Here is a 14,278-nt window from a genome sequence, read left to right as displayed (position 1 = left end):
ACAAAATGGTTTTAAGACAATTGTGCTCCCTCAACAGTAGGCCACTGCATGTTAGCCTAGTCCTTCTGGCTGCTTTAATTTATGTTGATTATGTATGGTAACAAGGAGCCACTCCAGTGTTTGGGGATTACTGGTGCACTGGAACCCTCCATCCCACCATGCCTTCTTTCTCCAGGGCACAGTCTTGATGCCAGCCACACAGTGTGTGGATTTGCTATCTGCCATCAGATTTATGGCCACTTTGCACTCTCAGAACTTTACAAAGCCATCTTAACACAGGGGAGAATCTAAGCTAATGTATGCAAATTTCTTTGTTTAAACAATTCCATCACTATTTGAATATTCTTTGCCCCTCTTTTCTATGATAAAATGATGAAAAGGAAAGGTAGGGTCATAAACTGACATCACTTATTGCAGCATATATTTTACCAGATTTTGATAAGTGTACTTGTACTATACACATTATAATGTAATGTTTTGTTAAATATATGTTACAAGATTTACAGTCTTGGAACACAATATAGCAAAGTGTTTTAAAAGAAATGTTTATAGAAATCATTTTTATAACAGTATTTAAATGACAATATTATCACAGCATTTAAATATACAGTATGAAAGGCACACTTCATATCAAAAAAATAAGGCAATTAACTAGATGTAAACAAAATTCAGTCTAAATCAAAACTTAAAATCACATTAATTTCTTTGTGATTGGACTGAAATAATTTCAGCACCAAATTGCATAACAAGCTACATTTTTTGCCACCTGAGTTGATTTCTGTCAATTTCATCTTGAGTTTTTACTTCTACCCAGAGGCATTGCTATCTTCATACTATGAAAAGAGAGTTTATTTTTTATTTAATTCTTTAAAACCTAGAACTAGTGGAGAAAAATCCTTTAACTGTCACATTGTAAACTTTGCATCATCGATAGATAGGTAAGATTAAAAGAAAATGCTACCTGAAAAACTGAGCAGAGTCTAGTATGTAATCTTGACTCTAAAGTAAAAATAGGTATAGACGAAACAAACAGTACTTCATTTCATAATATACTTCAGTTTCTCCACAGTTGAAATTCATAGGACAAGTGCAGCCTGTTTCTTCATGTTTATACCACTGTGATATCATGAATCTTGTATGCGAGGTCATACTATAAAAAAGAGAATACCATTAATCTATATGAGGTGCTAGGATATTTGATCATCACTTAAATAAATTTGTAATTAAGAAACACCATTAGGTTCATCCTAATTATACTAAAATGCAGATCATTAGGACTGAAATCAATGGAGTTACTCCTACATTAAATCAGTGTAATGTAGTGGAGAGTAAGTCCCAATATTAATATGTTAGAATAGAAATGAGCTGTTGTAGTGACTGCCCCTGCAGTTCTCATTGATTGGTGTTCCTGGCTAATGAGACCTGCAGGAGTAGCATTTGAGGCGATGGCAGCGTACAAAGCAGAGGCCCCTGGCTGCCCCTATGCATAGGAGATGGAGGGAAGCCATGCCGCTGCTTCTAGGAGCAGGCCCCCAACCCTGCTCCCCAGCTGGAGCGCCACAACGGAGTAAGTCCCAGACCTCGCTCCCCAGCAGGAGCTCAAGGGCAGGATAAAAACAGCTGGTGGGCTGGATTCGGCCTGCAGGCCGTAGTTTGCCCACCCCGATCTAGAACCTGCTCCCATTGAAGTCAGAGTTTTGCCATTGCTTCCTATGTCTATAGGATCAGACTCCTTAGTTCATCTATCAGCTAGCGTAAAGTTATCTGCAGCATATTTTCTAGTATTTATCTGGTCTAGTTTAAAATCACAAGCAGAGGGTCTTCCACCATGACTATGATGAAGATATTTTTGTGAAATTCAACTTAACATATCCTTTCCTTAATTTTATTCCATCACTCCTAGTTACCAATTGTTTCACCCTACAATTATTTTTCCTCTTTTGTGTTTACAAGCTTTAAGTACTTAGTTATCAAGTCCCTTCCACTGCAACTAGCTATTTAGTCATATTTATTTTGCATTCTTAATGTTTCTTTATTAATCAGCTCTTCCAGTCTCTTGATCCTTCCCCCTCCCACCCGCCTTCTGAGTACGATGTCTTTCTGGTATAGAGGTACTCAAAACTAAATAGAATATTCCAGTCCTCATCTCACAAATGATGTATAAAGAGGAACTATAAACTCCCTTCTTTGTGACATGATGCCCCAAATTGCTGTTCAAGGACACAACTCAAAACAACAATTTGCTTTTTTTGGCTGCCACAATTTGCTGAAAGATCATATACATCTTATATGCTGTCTACTATCACCCTTTGCTGTATGTCAGCATAAGTCATTTCCAGTAATATACAGAAACTCTGTTTTCTTAGTATATCATGGAAGCCTGCAACTGTCCGGGAAGCATTTCATTTTGTTATTCTCTAACCCTATTTCCAAAATTATGTGCCTTTGTATTATTTCTCATTTTCACTACTGTTCATAACATGCCTCAATTACATAGTATTTATGAATGTAATTAGCACACTATTTCCTCTTCCAGATCATTAATGAAGATGTTGAGTCAGACTGGAACTTCTATAACACTTCTTATAGACACTTTCTTATAAACTTGACACTCTGCTGATTAGCATTAATCTTTGTGTAAAATACTCTGGCTACTCAATCCATGTGAAAGTGATAATTGATAACTGCATTTACCTTAGACTAGTGGTCCCCAACGCTGTGCCCGCAGGTGCAATGGTGCCTGCCGGGGCATCTAGGTGTGCCCGCGTACTGGCTGGTGGACAAGTATCCGCTGAAATGCCACTGAAAAGCGGTGTCACCAAGAGGCGCCACCACTGAAATGCTGCTGATTTTCGGTGGCGACGCTTCTTGACAATGCTACTTCGGTGGCATTTTGGCGGATGCTTGTCCGCTGGCCACGGTCCTTGGTGGCTTGTTCTCCGGCACTCGCCACTCGGAAAAGGTTGGGGACCACTGCTTTAGGCCATCTGCCTACTAGTTTTGTAAATCTAGCTGCAAAATGAATCTAGCTTGATCTGTCGTCGTTCTTCATAAACCCTTTCAGGTTAATGCTTGTGCATCTAGATTTTTGTCTCTATTATTTATCATCACTTTAATTTAGAACACTTCCCAACAAAAAATAACCTTCCTTCTCCTGTGCCACAAAGATGACGACTGCCTCAAGGTCAAACTCAGCTTCTGTCAAACAATAGGGTAGGGATGTAGATTCCAGAGTTGAGGGCCTGTATCAGGAATGCTCTGTCCCCATTCCTTATATGAGCAAATCTAGGGCAAGTTAACAAGATATTCCTCCAGTTTTGGAAAACCTCTGTTATGTTGCACACTGTAACTGTCAGAATATTCATGATGAAAAGGCAGGGCTGGAAAAAGTATTGAGCTAAATTCAGCTCTGATGTCAACGGGTGCAAACTCCATTGACTGAAGAAGAACGACACCTACTTTTACCAGTCTAAATTAGGCCCTTTGTTCCAACCCAGGCTTCTCATGCAGATGATACTTGCCCCAAAAGGGCAGCTTTCACCAGAAGATGTATTTATCTGACATGCAAAAAATAAAATAAAACAAAACAATCACACATCTTCTCAGACATCTGGAGGAGCAATGATCTGTTATTCAAATCTGGGTTTTCATTTGGTACACTCCAGTTTTTCCAGTTCATATTAACCTGTCCAAAGCACTGTCAATCCTGAAACCCTCAAGTTTTATTTTCCTCAGTTTATCCTTCCTCTGCAGGTAAATCTCTTTAGCAAACAAAGCATAATAAAATAATTGTCTTTTCATTTCCCAGGCAACAAAATCAACAACCAACATAGGACTTCGATTCAGGAAACACAGGTGGACTCAATAGTAAATCAGAGTTACTATAGCAACCAATAGTAAATCAGAGTTTCTAAAAATTATGAATAATTTTCTAACACGAACAATACAACAACCAACGGAAGGTAATGCTATTTTGGACCTCATAATGATAAAGATGAATTAATCACTGACCTCTAAGTTACCGGTTACCTAGGGACAAGCAACGACGACCTGATTACATTCAATATGGACAAACGAAGGACAGTCCCAAATCAGAAACACACACACACACACACACACACACACGGTACTTCAAAAGGGCTAATTTCCTGAAGATGAAGAAAATTATGAATGAAATTGATTAGGGGGAAAAAACAGAAAAGTAAATTAAAATTGGGAATTCTTTAGGAAGAGTTTATTAGATGGCCACAATCAATAAAGAAAACAACTATGGCTAAGGGAGCATCCTGGTTCAATGGCAGAAGAGACAGCAGCAACTAGAATTCAAAAGGAAAAATAGAAATTCGTATTAATTAGAAGTTATGAAGTGTAGAAAATTGATAAGGGAAGCTAAAGACATCAGGGGGAAAAAAATCCATGGCAGTCAGGGCAGGATAATAAAGAGAGTTTACTTACCTTCCATAACTAGAGATCTTTGAGGTGCGAGGTCCTTATCTGTATTCTACTGTGAGTATGCATGCCCTCCTCATGCACTTGAAACTGGAAAAGCAGCATCTGTTGGTTCACTCCTGTGCTCTTTATCATCTTGTACTCTGATCCAAGGATATATGGAGTGGTGCAGACCAACTCCCTCTCCAGTTGCTTCTGTTGCCGCGAAACAGTGATGGTGTGAAGCAGAGGGGAAGAGAGTGTGTAGTAAAGTACAGACTGAGAGGACATATCACAAAGAACTGTGGTTATGGAAGGTAGGTAACCTCTCTTTCATCTTCAAGTGCTGGTCTCTATGTGTATTCCACCGTGGGTGACTGACAAGCACTGCTCAGGATGGAGGATGTGAAGATCTCTGTGGTATTGATGACGACTGACTCAAAGGATGCATCAACTGAGAAGGCTTTCACTGAGACAGAGTGTTGTGTGAAGGTATGAATAGAACTCCAAATGACTACTTTATTCATTTCAAGGCTTAGCACTTCCCAAAGCAAAGCTACTCAAAGAGCTTTTACTCTGGTGGAGTGGGTCTTCACTCCGTAAGGTGGAGGAGTATCCAGTAACTGAGCAGATATAGCCAGAGATCCACTTTGATAGTCTTTGTGAAGATATTGCTTGGCCTTTCATGTGTTCCACAAGGGCTACAAAACAGTCTAGGTGATCTCCTAAAGGATTTTGTTTTCTGTATTCCCAGGTGAATAGCTGACAGAGTAATGTGATGACAAAGATACCAGTTCCATAGGTGGACTGCCTCTATGCAAAAGGATGATCTTACTCCCACTGCTTGTTGATGTAGAACACAGTTCTCACACTGTATGACATCAGCTGAATAAGTTGCAAGTGAATGAATGGTAAGAATCTTTTGCTGGCTTCTTGGACTGCTCTGAGTTCCAGGAGATCCACTTATACCCAGGACTCTTGAGGAGTCCATGTTCCCTGAGCCGTGTTTGGCCAGATGAATGCCCAAGCCTACAAGGGAGACATCCGTAATTAACATCTTCTGAGGAGGTGCAGCAAATGGGACTCTTACACACACACGTTCCCTGTCCTGCCCCCCCAAGCTAGACAGTCTCACATTGTAGGAGGGAACAGAACTATTTTTTCTATTTTGCGCCTGAAACATATATTGATCAAAGCCAAGCTTGTAGACGGTACAGCTGGAGTCACCTTCAGGTCAAGATCCATTTATTATTTGTATCTGTTTAGGGGTGAGATTATCAATACCAGTGTGACCATCCTGAATCTTTATTTTAGGATAAAGACATTAAAGTGTCATCTCTATCCCCTTTCTTCTTAGGGAATTGAAAAATATTGGGAATAAAATCCCTATCCACCTCAATATCAGGGTATGGGTTCTATGGGTCCTGGTAGAAGTAGGGAGTCAATCCCCTATAAGAGTATGAGAGCAGTCCCTGAAAGGAATGACAAAGGGGGTTTTTGAAGGGAAGAGGGGAACTCTATGGTACAACCAAAGTGGATAGTATCAGGAATCTATTTGTTTGTAATCATCCACGATATATGGGAAAACTGGGCTAGGCAGCCATCAAATCGAATCTTGGAGGAAGGAGGACCTGGCACCTGGGTAGGTTAGTGGTTCTCACAGATCCCACCAAAAGCACTTCTTGGCAGATGTTGCTCCTGGAAAGAAGAGGCAGAAGGAGCATTATGTTTATTTCATTGCATCCTCTGACACTTTTGCAGCCGTTCATAAGCTCTCCAGTAAAAGAAGGTTGCCTTGTTTAATTCCTCTTGGCAGCTGAGGTATATATCCCCAAGGAATGGAGGGTTGCCCTTTAGTATTTTAATAAGTGCAAGGCCTTGTTCAGTCAGAAGACTGATAAGTTGTTTCCCTGAAAGGGCAAATCTTCCACAGTGGACTTCATTTCCTTGAGGAAACAGTGCTGGCCTAGTGCTCCTTGACTCCTCAGCCCATTGTACAAGAGTCTGCCTAGCCTGGATATGACTGGGGACTCAGCCTCCTCCAGGACGTGTTTCCTAAGCCTGAACACTCCAACTTGAGAGGTTTGTGACAAAAAGGAGTGACTGATATTGCACTGAGTGGAGATATGAGCTTCTCCAAGGTAGTACAGGGACCTCCATTGCTCATCGCTGACTGGGAAAGGGGGGAAGGAGCAGAGGGGTGGGTGTGGGGATGGGGTGGGGGGCATTAATTTACTAAGAAAGTTTTATCAACTATTGTAGACAGTTCTCCAATATTTACAGATTTTTATATAAATGTTATATAATACTTACAAAAACAGAGAGTCTAGGATTGGTCATGAACACTGGGGGGCTTCATGCCAGACCATGTGACAGTAAGAAGGAACTGGAGAGACAGTCTGCATGGCCCCTTATACTCTTGGATCAGAACACAAGAAAGATTGCAGGTATGGACCAATAGACTCTAGCAGCAAGAATCTTCTGGTCTCAGGCACATTTGTATCCTCCATGGAATAAACACAGGGACTAGCACTCAAAGGAGGAGTGAGTTAGTTTGTACAGTATATTAGGAACAAACCAAACAAACATCACAGCTATGGTACAGGCCCATTACTAAATGGAATGGCAAAACTGTTAAATAGTGATGCAGAAAAGACTGTTCAATTAATATTTCAGTTTTGTATTTGGAAAGAAAGATGATGTACTGGTATTGCATATGATGAAGAAATACTTTCCAGTCCATTATTAACTAGGAACAATGTTATGCAATGTGTAGTAGGGATAAACATTTTTGAATCAAGAGACCTGGACAACTTGCACAAAGAATCCTAAATGAGTTGGTTGAGGAGATCTCTGGTCCACTGATATTTTTAAATAAATCTTGGAACACTAGGAAAATTCCAGAAGACTAGAAGCATGCTAATATTGTACTGATATATAGGCCATTTAGCCTGATGTCAATCCTGGGCAAAACAATGGAAAAGCTGATACAGGGTTCAATTGATAATGAACTAAAGAATAGGAGTATAATTAATGCCAATCAACATGGTTTTGTGAAATAGTTAGTCAAATGATCATGATTTCATCTTCTTTGGTGAGATTACCAGTTTGGTTGACAAAGATAACTGTGTAGGATATAATACTTTGACTTAATATACTGCATGACATTGATTTAAGAATTGGCACTATACAGTATCAATAAAGCACATGTTAAATGGACTAAAATGACAGACCTCAAAATGTAGTAATCAATGGGGAATCCTCATCAAGTGGGGATGTTTCTAATGGGGTTTTTGCAGGACTTGGCACTGAGCCTGATACTATTCAACATTTTCATCAATGTTCTGGAATGTATCTGCAAGATACGTTCAGCCAAACACAATTTATGCTTTTGTCAAACACAAGTTATTGGGCTCAATACGGAGGTAACTGTGTAAAATTGAATGCCCTGTGACATACATGTCAGACTAAATAGTCCCTTCTGAACTTAACTCTACAAATCTGAACCAGCATTCATACTGATGAATATTTATCTAGTTCTTTGTAACAACAAATTTACAGCTAGCTTAAATCAAAGCATTTTGGAAGCTTTGTGAGACTAAAAAATTGAAAAAACCCAGACCTTATGTGGCATCATTATGTCTCTCAAGAGCATAGTGATCAGACATTGAATATGAGGTGGGATTTCAGAACATGGAATCCATTGCGCACAAGCACTCTGCTGTGCTTATGCAGAGCTTCATTGATTTTAGTGGGGCTCCATACAGTTACATCAGTCTCCCATTTGCCTTCCAAACTGCAGGACTGGAATGCAAGGTAGGTATTAAAGTGGCTTAAAGATATAGGATGCTGTCTGAACAAAAATTCATGTGCACGCTGAAATGACCCCATTTTCATTGTCAGTAAGTTACCCCCTATGCCTGTTCCAAGTGCTGACTAAATTCCTACACTAACCAGATATAACAAGACACAGGGGAATAATGGAAATTCAGCCAGCCACTAAGTGAGGAAAGGCATGAGTTTTTTCCCCCAATTCTTAACCTTAGTAGCAAAAAATTCTAGTGGACTTTATGACAAATGCCAGTTAAAAAAGAGCATTTCCATGCCTTTTACTGATATGTGTGTGTGTGTGTGTGTGTTTTTTTCATAAAAAAAACAAAGCTTAAATGTGCTCAAAAAAGATCCTTTGATGTATGATATTACATATGTATTCAGTCCTGATTGACACAAGGGCTGAGCAAGAAACACCAGGAAAAGCATTTAGTGGAACTGATAGCTAACTAAGATTTACAATTAACTAATTGGAATCTATTGTCAGTTTCTCAGCTAACTAGACAGCTTCACCCTCTCATCTTTAAAAACATTTTGAAAATGTGCAGTCTTGATGTCTCTGTAAACAGAGAGAGATCTGGCATGATCAGACTCTACTGTCCCAATCCAAGAAAAATGTACTTTCATTTTCCTAAGTACACCCATCTCATCAGATACATTAAGACCTGTCTTAGGAATTTACATCTTCCCTGGAAGAGCAGTGAACCAGGAAACATTATTTCCAGGGACCTTAGATAGCTTCAGCTGCGTTGAGGACAGCTGATATTTCAATATCTTAGTGAAGTACATTTCTTCAATATAAAAGCGTAGAGCCGCTCTCTTGGAGTTAATCAGTTTTCAGTTAAATTCAGGTTTAACTTTAATAAGATCCTTATTATATTTACATCCACACAGTCAACTTCTATGTGCTTTTCAAAACTATTTTTTCCATTGCAACTCCTTAATTTATACTTCCAAATATTTTATGTAGTGGTATGGTGCACACCTGCCTAAAGGCTTCCTACATTTAAAAAGTCTGCAATTAGTTTTTATAACAGTTAAACCAGATCAAGAGAGAAAGTTTATATACCAAGCTGTACATTTCCTTTCAATTATTTTCATATAATTCAGCTTTCCTTCCAAAGTTTATGCAGAAAGGTCAACTTATTGCTTTTGCAATTGATATGAATTACAATAGAATTTTTACTCTATTTTTTCATTTTTGTTTTTCAGGATTATAATTTGCAGTAGCATATATAATTTTCTGGAATCCAAGTTGTTGTTTTTTTTAAAGTGAAATGAGTGATTTCATCCTTGCTGTTTTATATTTATGGTGGTTCATCTGAGAGTGCCGCCTTTCATTTTTATTGAAGGAAAACTATAGTACATGGATAAAGGGCATAAACATTAATATATTTTAAAACCAGGCTTTTGCCATCATCTAACTACGTTATTTTATATTCTGGAAGAAATATTTTTGCTTTCAGCAGTTATGGGATTACAAGTGATGGGAAAAGGCATCCTATTTACTCTCATAAAATGCACAGTACTGGCAGCCACAACATAAGCTTTTGACAGCACCCTGCAAACCACCAGCTGTGTCCCAAAGATGTCATCTTGTTTAAGTCAAAATTCAGCTTAGTTACTAGCCTCATCTCATACAATTTCTGGGTTAAGTCGCTCAATTCTCACCTGAGTTAGACTGGTGGTAAATTGAAACCATATTAATGGGAGAGCAGATAAAAAATAAAATTCTATCTTGACAAGGGCATGCTTTGAAATGGGGCTTGGTATTTATCTGCCATCAGGGTTGACTAACAAGTATGTTTTAATGAAATTAATGACACTGGCCCAGTTCCATTTTTTCAAGCACTAACAGTTTGTATAGTGGAGATGAAGATCTGGGATAAGCGTCAGGCCAATTCTACTCTACAATGTTTTGTCAGCATAGCTATGTTGGTCCTGGGTGTGAAACAAAACACACATGCAAGTCTGGCTGACAAACCTATTCCAGCAAAATCCTCACTGTAGACAAGCTATGCTCAAAGAACAGGGCTTCTGTTGCCATAGACAATGTCATTCAAGAAGGTGATGTTACTATGCTGATAGAAACATAACATATGTAACACAACTAATACACTATGCGGTTTAAACAAAGTCCCCATCTTAGTGGTCTTGACATCATGCAAATTTAGCAGATACATTAATGTTCTGAAACTCTGCCAATTTCTCAAGACAATTTGCAAAAACAGGTTCTTACTTTGATCAAATGTATCCAACTTTGAGATTTAGTTTATTAATCTGTTCCACAGAACACTCAGGCCCAGCTAGTGGTTGCTGTCACTGAACTCCAGTAATTATGTGCTTTAATATTGTTGGCTGGAGATTCACAAAATATTATACATCTTAGCCCTGATTACCTTTCTCCTAGTCTTCCACCCCAACATAACTGATATAAGTAGAGGTGGCACTCACTAGATTTGTCCATATAAGGTTGGAAGCAGGGATTTTGTTACAACTTATTTCACGGATCCTAACTGAGGTGGTCAGAAAACCTTCTCTGTTTAGACAGGCTTTTGCACAAAGAATTAGTTTATGGGAATGGGAGTTTGGTGGTGGTATTCTTTGCTAGGGAGTTTGCAGTTTGTTTTAACAGAGAGTCTGTGTCAATTTTGATTTAACTTATGGATCTAAATATGTTATATAAATAAAAAATAAATAAAATTTTGGAAAAATCAGAGCTTCTGGCACGTAGACATTTCTATTTGTTCCTTTATTGAATTCCTGCTTTTCCTAGAAAGCGACAGTTTCCCTTCCTGTAATTCAAGTTTCTGCCACAAGGTAGTTGGCAGTCTCTAGACCAGGGGTAGGCAACCTATGGCATGGGTGCCGAAGGCGGCACATGAGCCGATTTTCAGTGGCACTCACACTGCCCAGGTCCTGGTCACCAGTCCAGGGGGCTCTGCATTTTAATTTTTAAATGAAGCTTCTTAAACATTTTTAAAGCCTTGGTTACTTTACATACAATATTTTAGTTATATATTAGAGACTTATAGAAAGAGTCCTTCTAAAAACATTAAAATGAATTACTGGCACGTGAAAACCTTAAATTAGAGTGAATAAATGAAGACTCGGCACAGCACTTCTGAAAGGTTGCCGACCCCTGCTCTAGACTATTGGACTTCCCTCTCTTTGACTTTGCTAGTGACCAATCAACTTATAACAGCTTATCCTCCTTACTCAGCAATGCTATCTACAGGCTGCTTTTGCACACTTTCTTTAGGTGGATTATTCCCTAGCCTTTAAAGATGCTTGTGGAAAAAATTAGATAAGGGCAAACCTAAAGTGACTAAAATGTTTTCTAAAATAGCAAGACCAATAACTAATTAACTATCAGCTCTAAAGTAATTAAAGTCTGGAAGAATCCCAAATAGTCAAATGCTTCTTCACAAAAATCCAACTTATCAGTACAGAATCTCTTTCCGTTCCTACTCATTTGACAATCTGGATCAATCAGATATAAAGAGTGCACAGTTACTCCCTAGTTCTGGTGGTCTAGATGCTCCTTCTAAGGATAGTATCTGCCAAAGCTGACAACAAATTTGCAGCAGCATATAGGTACGTAAGGATCATCTTTTGCCAACTTTACACAAGTCCCTTGCTGAAGCCCTTTTCCTTTCAGCCCATGGGATAAGTCATGGCTCTAGTACAGTGGGCTATAAATGGCTCAGGGGAAGAAGACTATGCAGCCTTATGTGGAAACAAAGGATTTTTAGCCATCTAGCTGTAGTGGATCTGGACTTCACCCCCTCCCCTTGAAGTCCTGAAGTGGGAACAAGAGTGATAAAAACTGGACCAGGGGGAGCGTGGGGAGAGACCCCGCCCAGGGGAAAGTAAAGCATAGCATAGCTCAAGACTGCCTGTCCTGAAAGGCGAAGAGGAATGCGAGTTTCAGCTTCTAACATTGGGTGAGGACTCAGTCGGAGAGGGATGTATTAGTCACCAAAACTGAGAAGCCAGGGTATTGAGAGACACGGGTACTCAGAAATTTCAAGGCTGCTTCCACTGCCATGGAAGAGGCCTTTATGCTCAGAGAGGCAGACTAAGTTTGGGCCTGCTGTACTCTGTCTCAAGGAAGCACAAAAATGGATGTCACAATTGCCACTGAAGAAATCTGAGCACTGCTGTACCTGTGCATCTTCTGCCTGTCCATCTTGTTGCTTGCTAGAAGGTGTTTGCCTGGAGTTGAGGCAGGAGATTAACTGATGAAAACACAGCATCCAGAGTGAAGGAAATGCAGCTGGTCAGGAAAAACAATCTCATAAGAGATGACTGCTCCCTCTTCCTTCCAGGTTCAGCCATTGAGGGAAACCATTTGATCCAGATTGTTAAATGAGTGTCAGCAATCTTTCATTTCTATTGCAGGATATGTATTCTAGAATTGTTAATCTCACTGGACCTTTTTTCTGATTGCTCCTCCTTTCAGGCATTACTTTTTTCAGATGTATTCCTCATTCCCAACTGAAGAAACCGAGTCACTTTGGAGATGGCTCATGACACTTGGTAAGGGATGTATGTCTAGCCTGTTTATGAACATTTTAAAATCAGATCAGTTTTTCTTCAATTGAAACTTGTTAGATTTAGAACGCTGATCTCTTTGTTTCCTTTCATTCTGCCTTAAGTTTACTGCTTATTTTAATTTCCAGGCTATATTAAAACAAAACTCTTCTGTACTAAAAGGACAGCGAAGGACAGCTATATAGGGGAAAAACAGTTATTGTCATTACGGGTTTTTCATTACTGTGCTCACTTCTTAAGCTCCATTGATCAACCATTAATTATATATATTGAAGCAAAGTTCAAAATGTGCTTGGCACTGTACAGATTTAATTAAACATGCATTAACATATATATCTTTTTCAGAGTATTTTCAGATTGTAAAAAAATCAGTTATTTATGTATGCATGTTACTTCCTTAAGCCCTTAGTGGTATTCATGGCTATTATAAATACATATCCAGTGCTCATATGCATAGAACAATTTTTAATTACACAAATTTAACTTAGATAAATGTATGGAAATCAATGAAATTTTAAATTCAAAATTTGAGGAACTGAATACCACTAGAAGTACTGTACACATGCACTAAGAATTTGCCACGTTTACAGGCTTCAGACCAAGTTTATCATATAAACATATTAATAAAATACTTTAAACAACACTTAAAATAAGCAACTTGAGGGGGTTACTTCGACCTGTAGGAAATCTTATTGTAACAGAACGTGTTTGATTGGTTAAGAAAGGGAAAATGACAGGGAATAGCACTCACTTGGACATCTACAGTAATAATGGTTAAGTTCCTGGGGGAACAAGTTTATATTCAAATATTTTATTCCTGCAATGGAAAGTGGATAATCAACCAAACTTAAAAATCAATCTAAGCTATAATCTATATTGTAATGAGTAATCAAGTTACAGAATCTGAAAGTGCATGCCTATATCCACAGAAAAGTTTAAAATATCCAGTTTAAACTGCTATTTGTCATTCAATTTGAAAGTGATAACAAAAGGAGGAATAAGAAAGAACAAGATGAGCACCAGTATGATAGGAACAGTCACATTTATTAGTACACTTAAGAAAGTACAAGAGGAAGCGAAAACTAAAAGACACAAACAAGCTCTGCTTTAGAATAAAGACAGACTACTGTTTTCTCTAACAGATTTATTTCAAAAAGTACACAAGTCTGTCATGAAACTCCAGCATTTTTTTTTAACAAATGGACTCCTACAAATTTCAATGCTTCTACTTTAAATTCTTAGAAATTAAATATAAAACCTCATGCTGAAATTCATACCAATATCAAATACTACGCTTTTGTGCACGTGAAGTACTGTATACCTTTTTCCAGTTGCAGACCTTTACTCCGTTAGGCAGTATTGCTTTAGTATAATTACGTTGAAATGTGCCGCATCATTGAGAAGCCCAAAGGCCCTATAAATACTTAATGCAGTGTTTCAGTAGGTTTAAGTGATACGATGA

General features: G+C 38.6%; 1 protein-coding gene across 1 annotated transcript in view; it reads right to left on the bottom strand.

Annotated features, from left to right (window-relative positions):
- Positions 1–596: 596 nt before the first annotated feature.
- CXADR (CXADR cell adhesion molecule) overlaps positions 597–14,278 on the bottom strand; it is a 51,944-nt gene continuing 38,262 nt past the window's right edge. The window contains exon 8 of the mRNA XM_032763894.1: positions 597–1,150. Within this exon, the coding sequence (XP_032619785.1) occupies positions 1,109–1,150 (42 nt within the window). The 3' untranslated portion in view covers positions 597–1,108. The remainder of the gene's footprint in view (positions 1,151–14,278) is intronic.

This window comes from Chelonoidis abingdonii, chromosome 1, assembly GCF_003597395.2.
Source record: "Chelonoidis abingdonii isolate Lonesome George chromosome 1, CheloAbing_2.0, whole genome shotgun sequence".
NCBI classification, from domain to species: Eukaryota; Metazoa; Chordata; order Testudines; family Testudinidae; genus Chelonoidis; species Chelonoidis abingdonii.
This window is presented reverse-complemented; position numbering and strand designations above follow the sequence as displayed.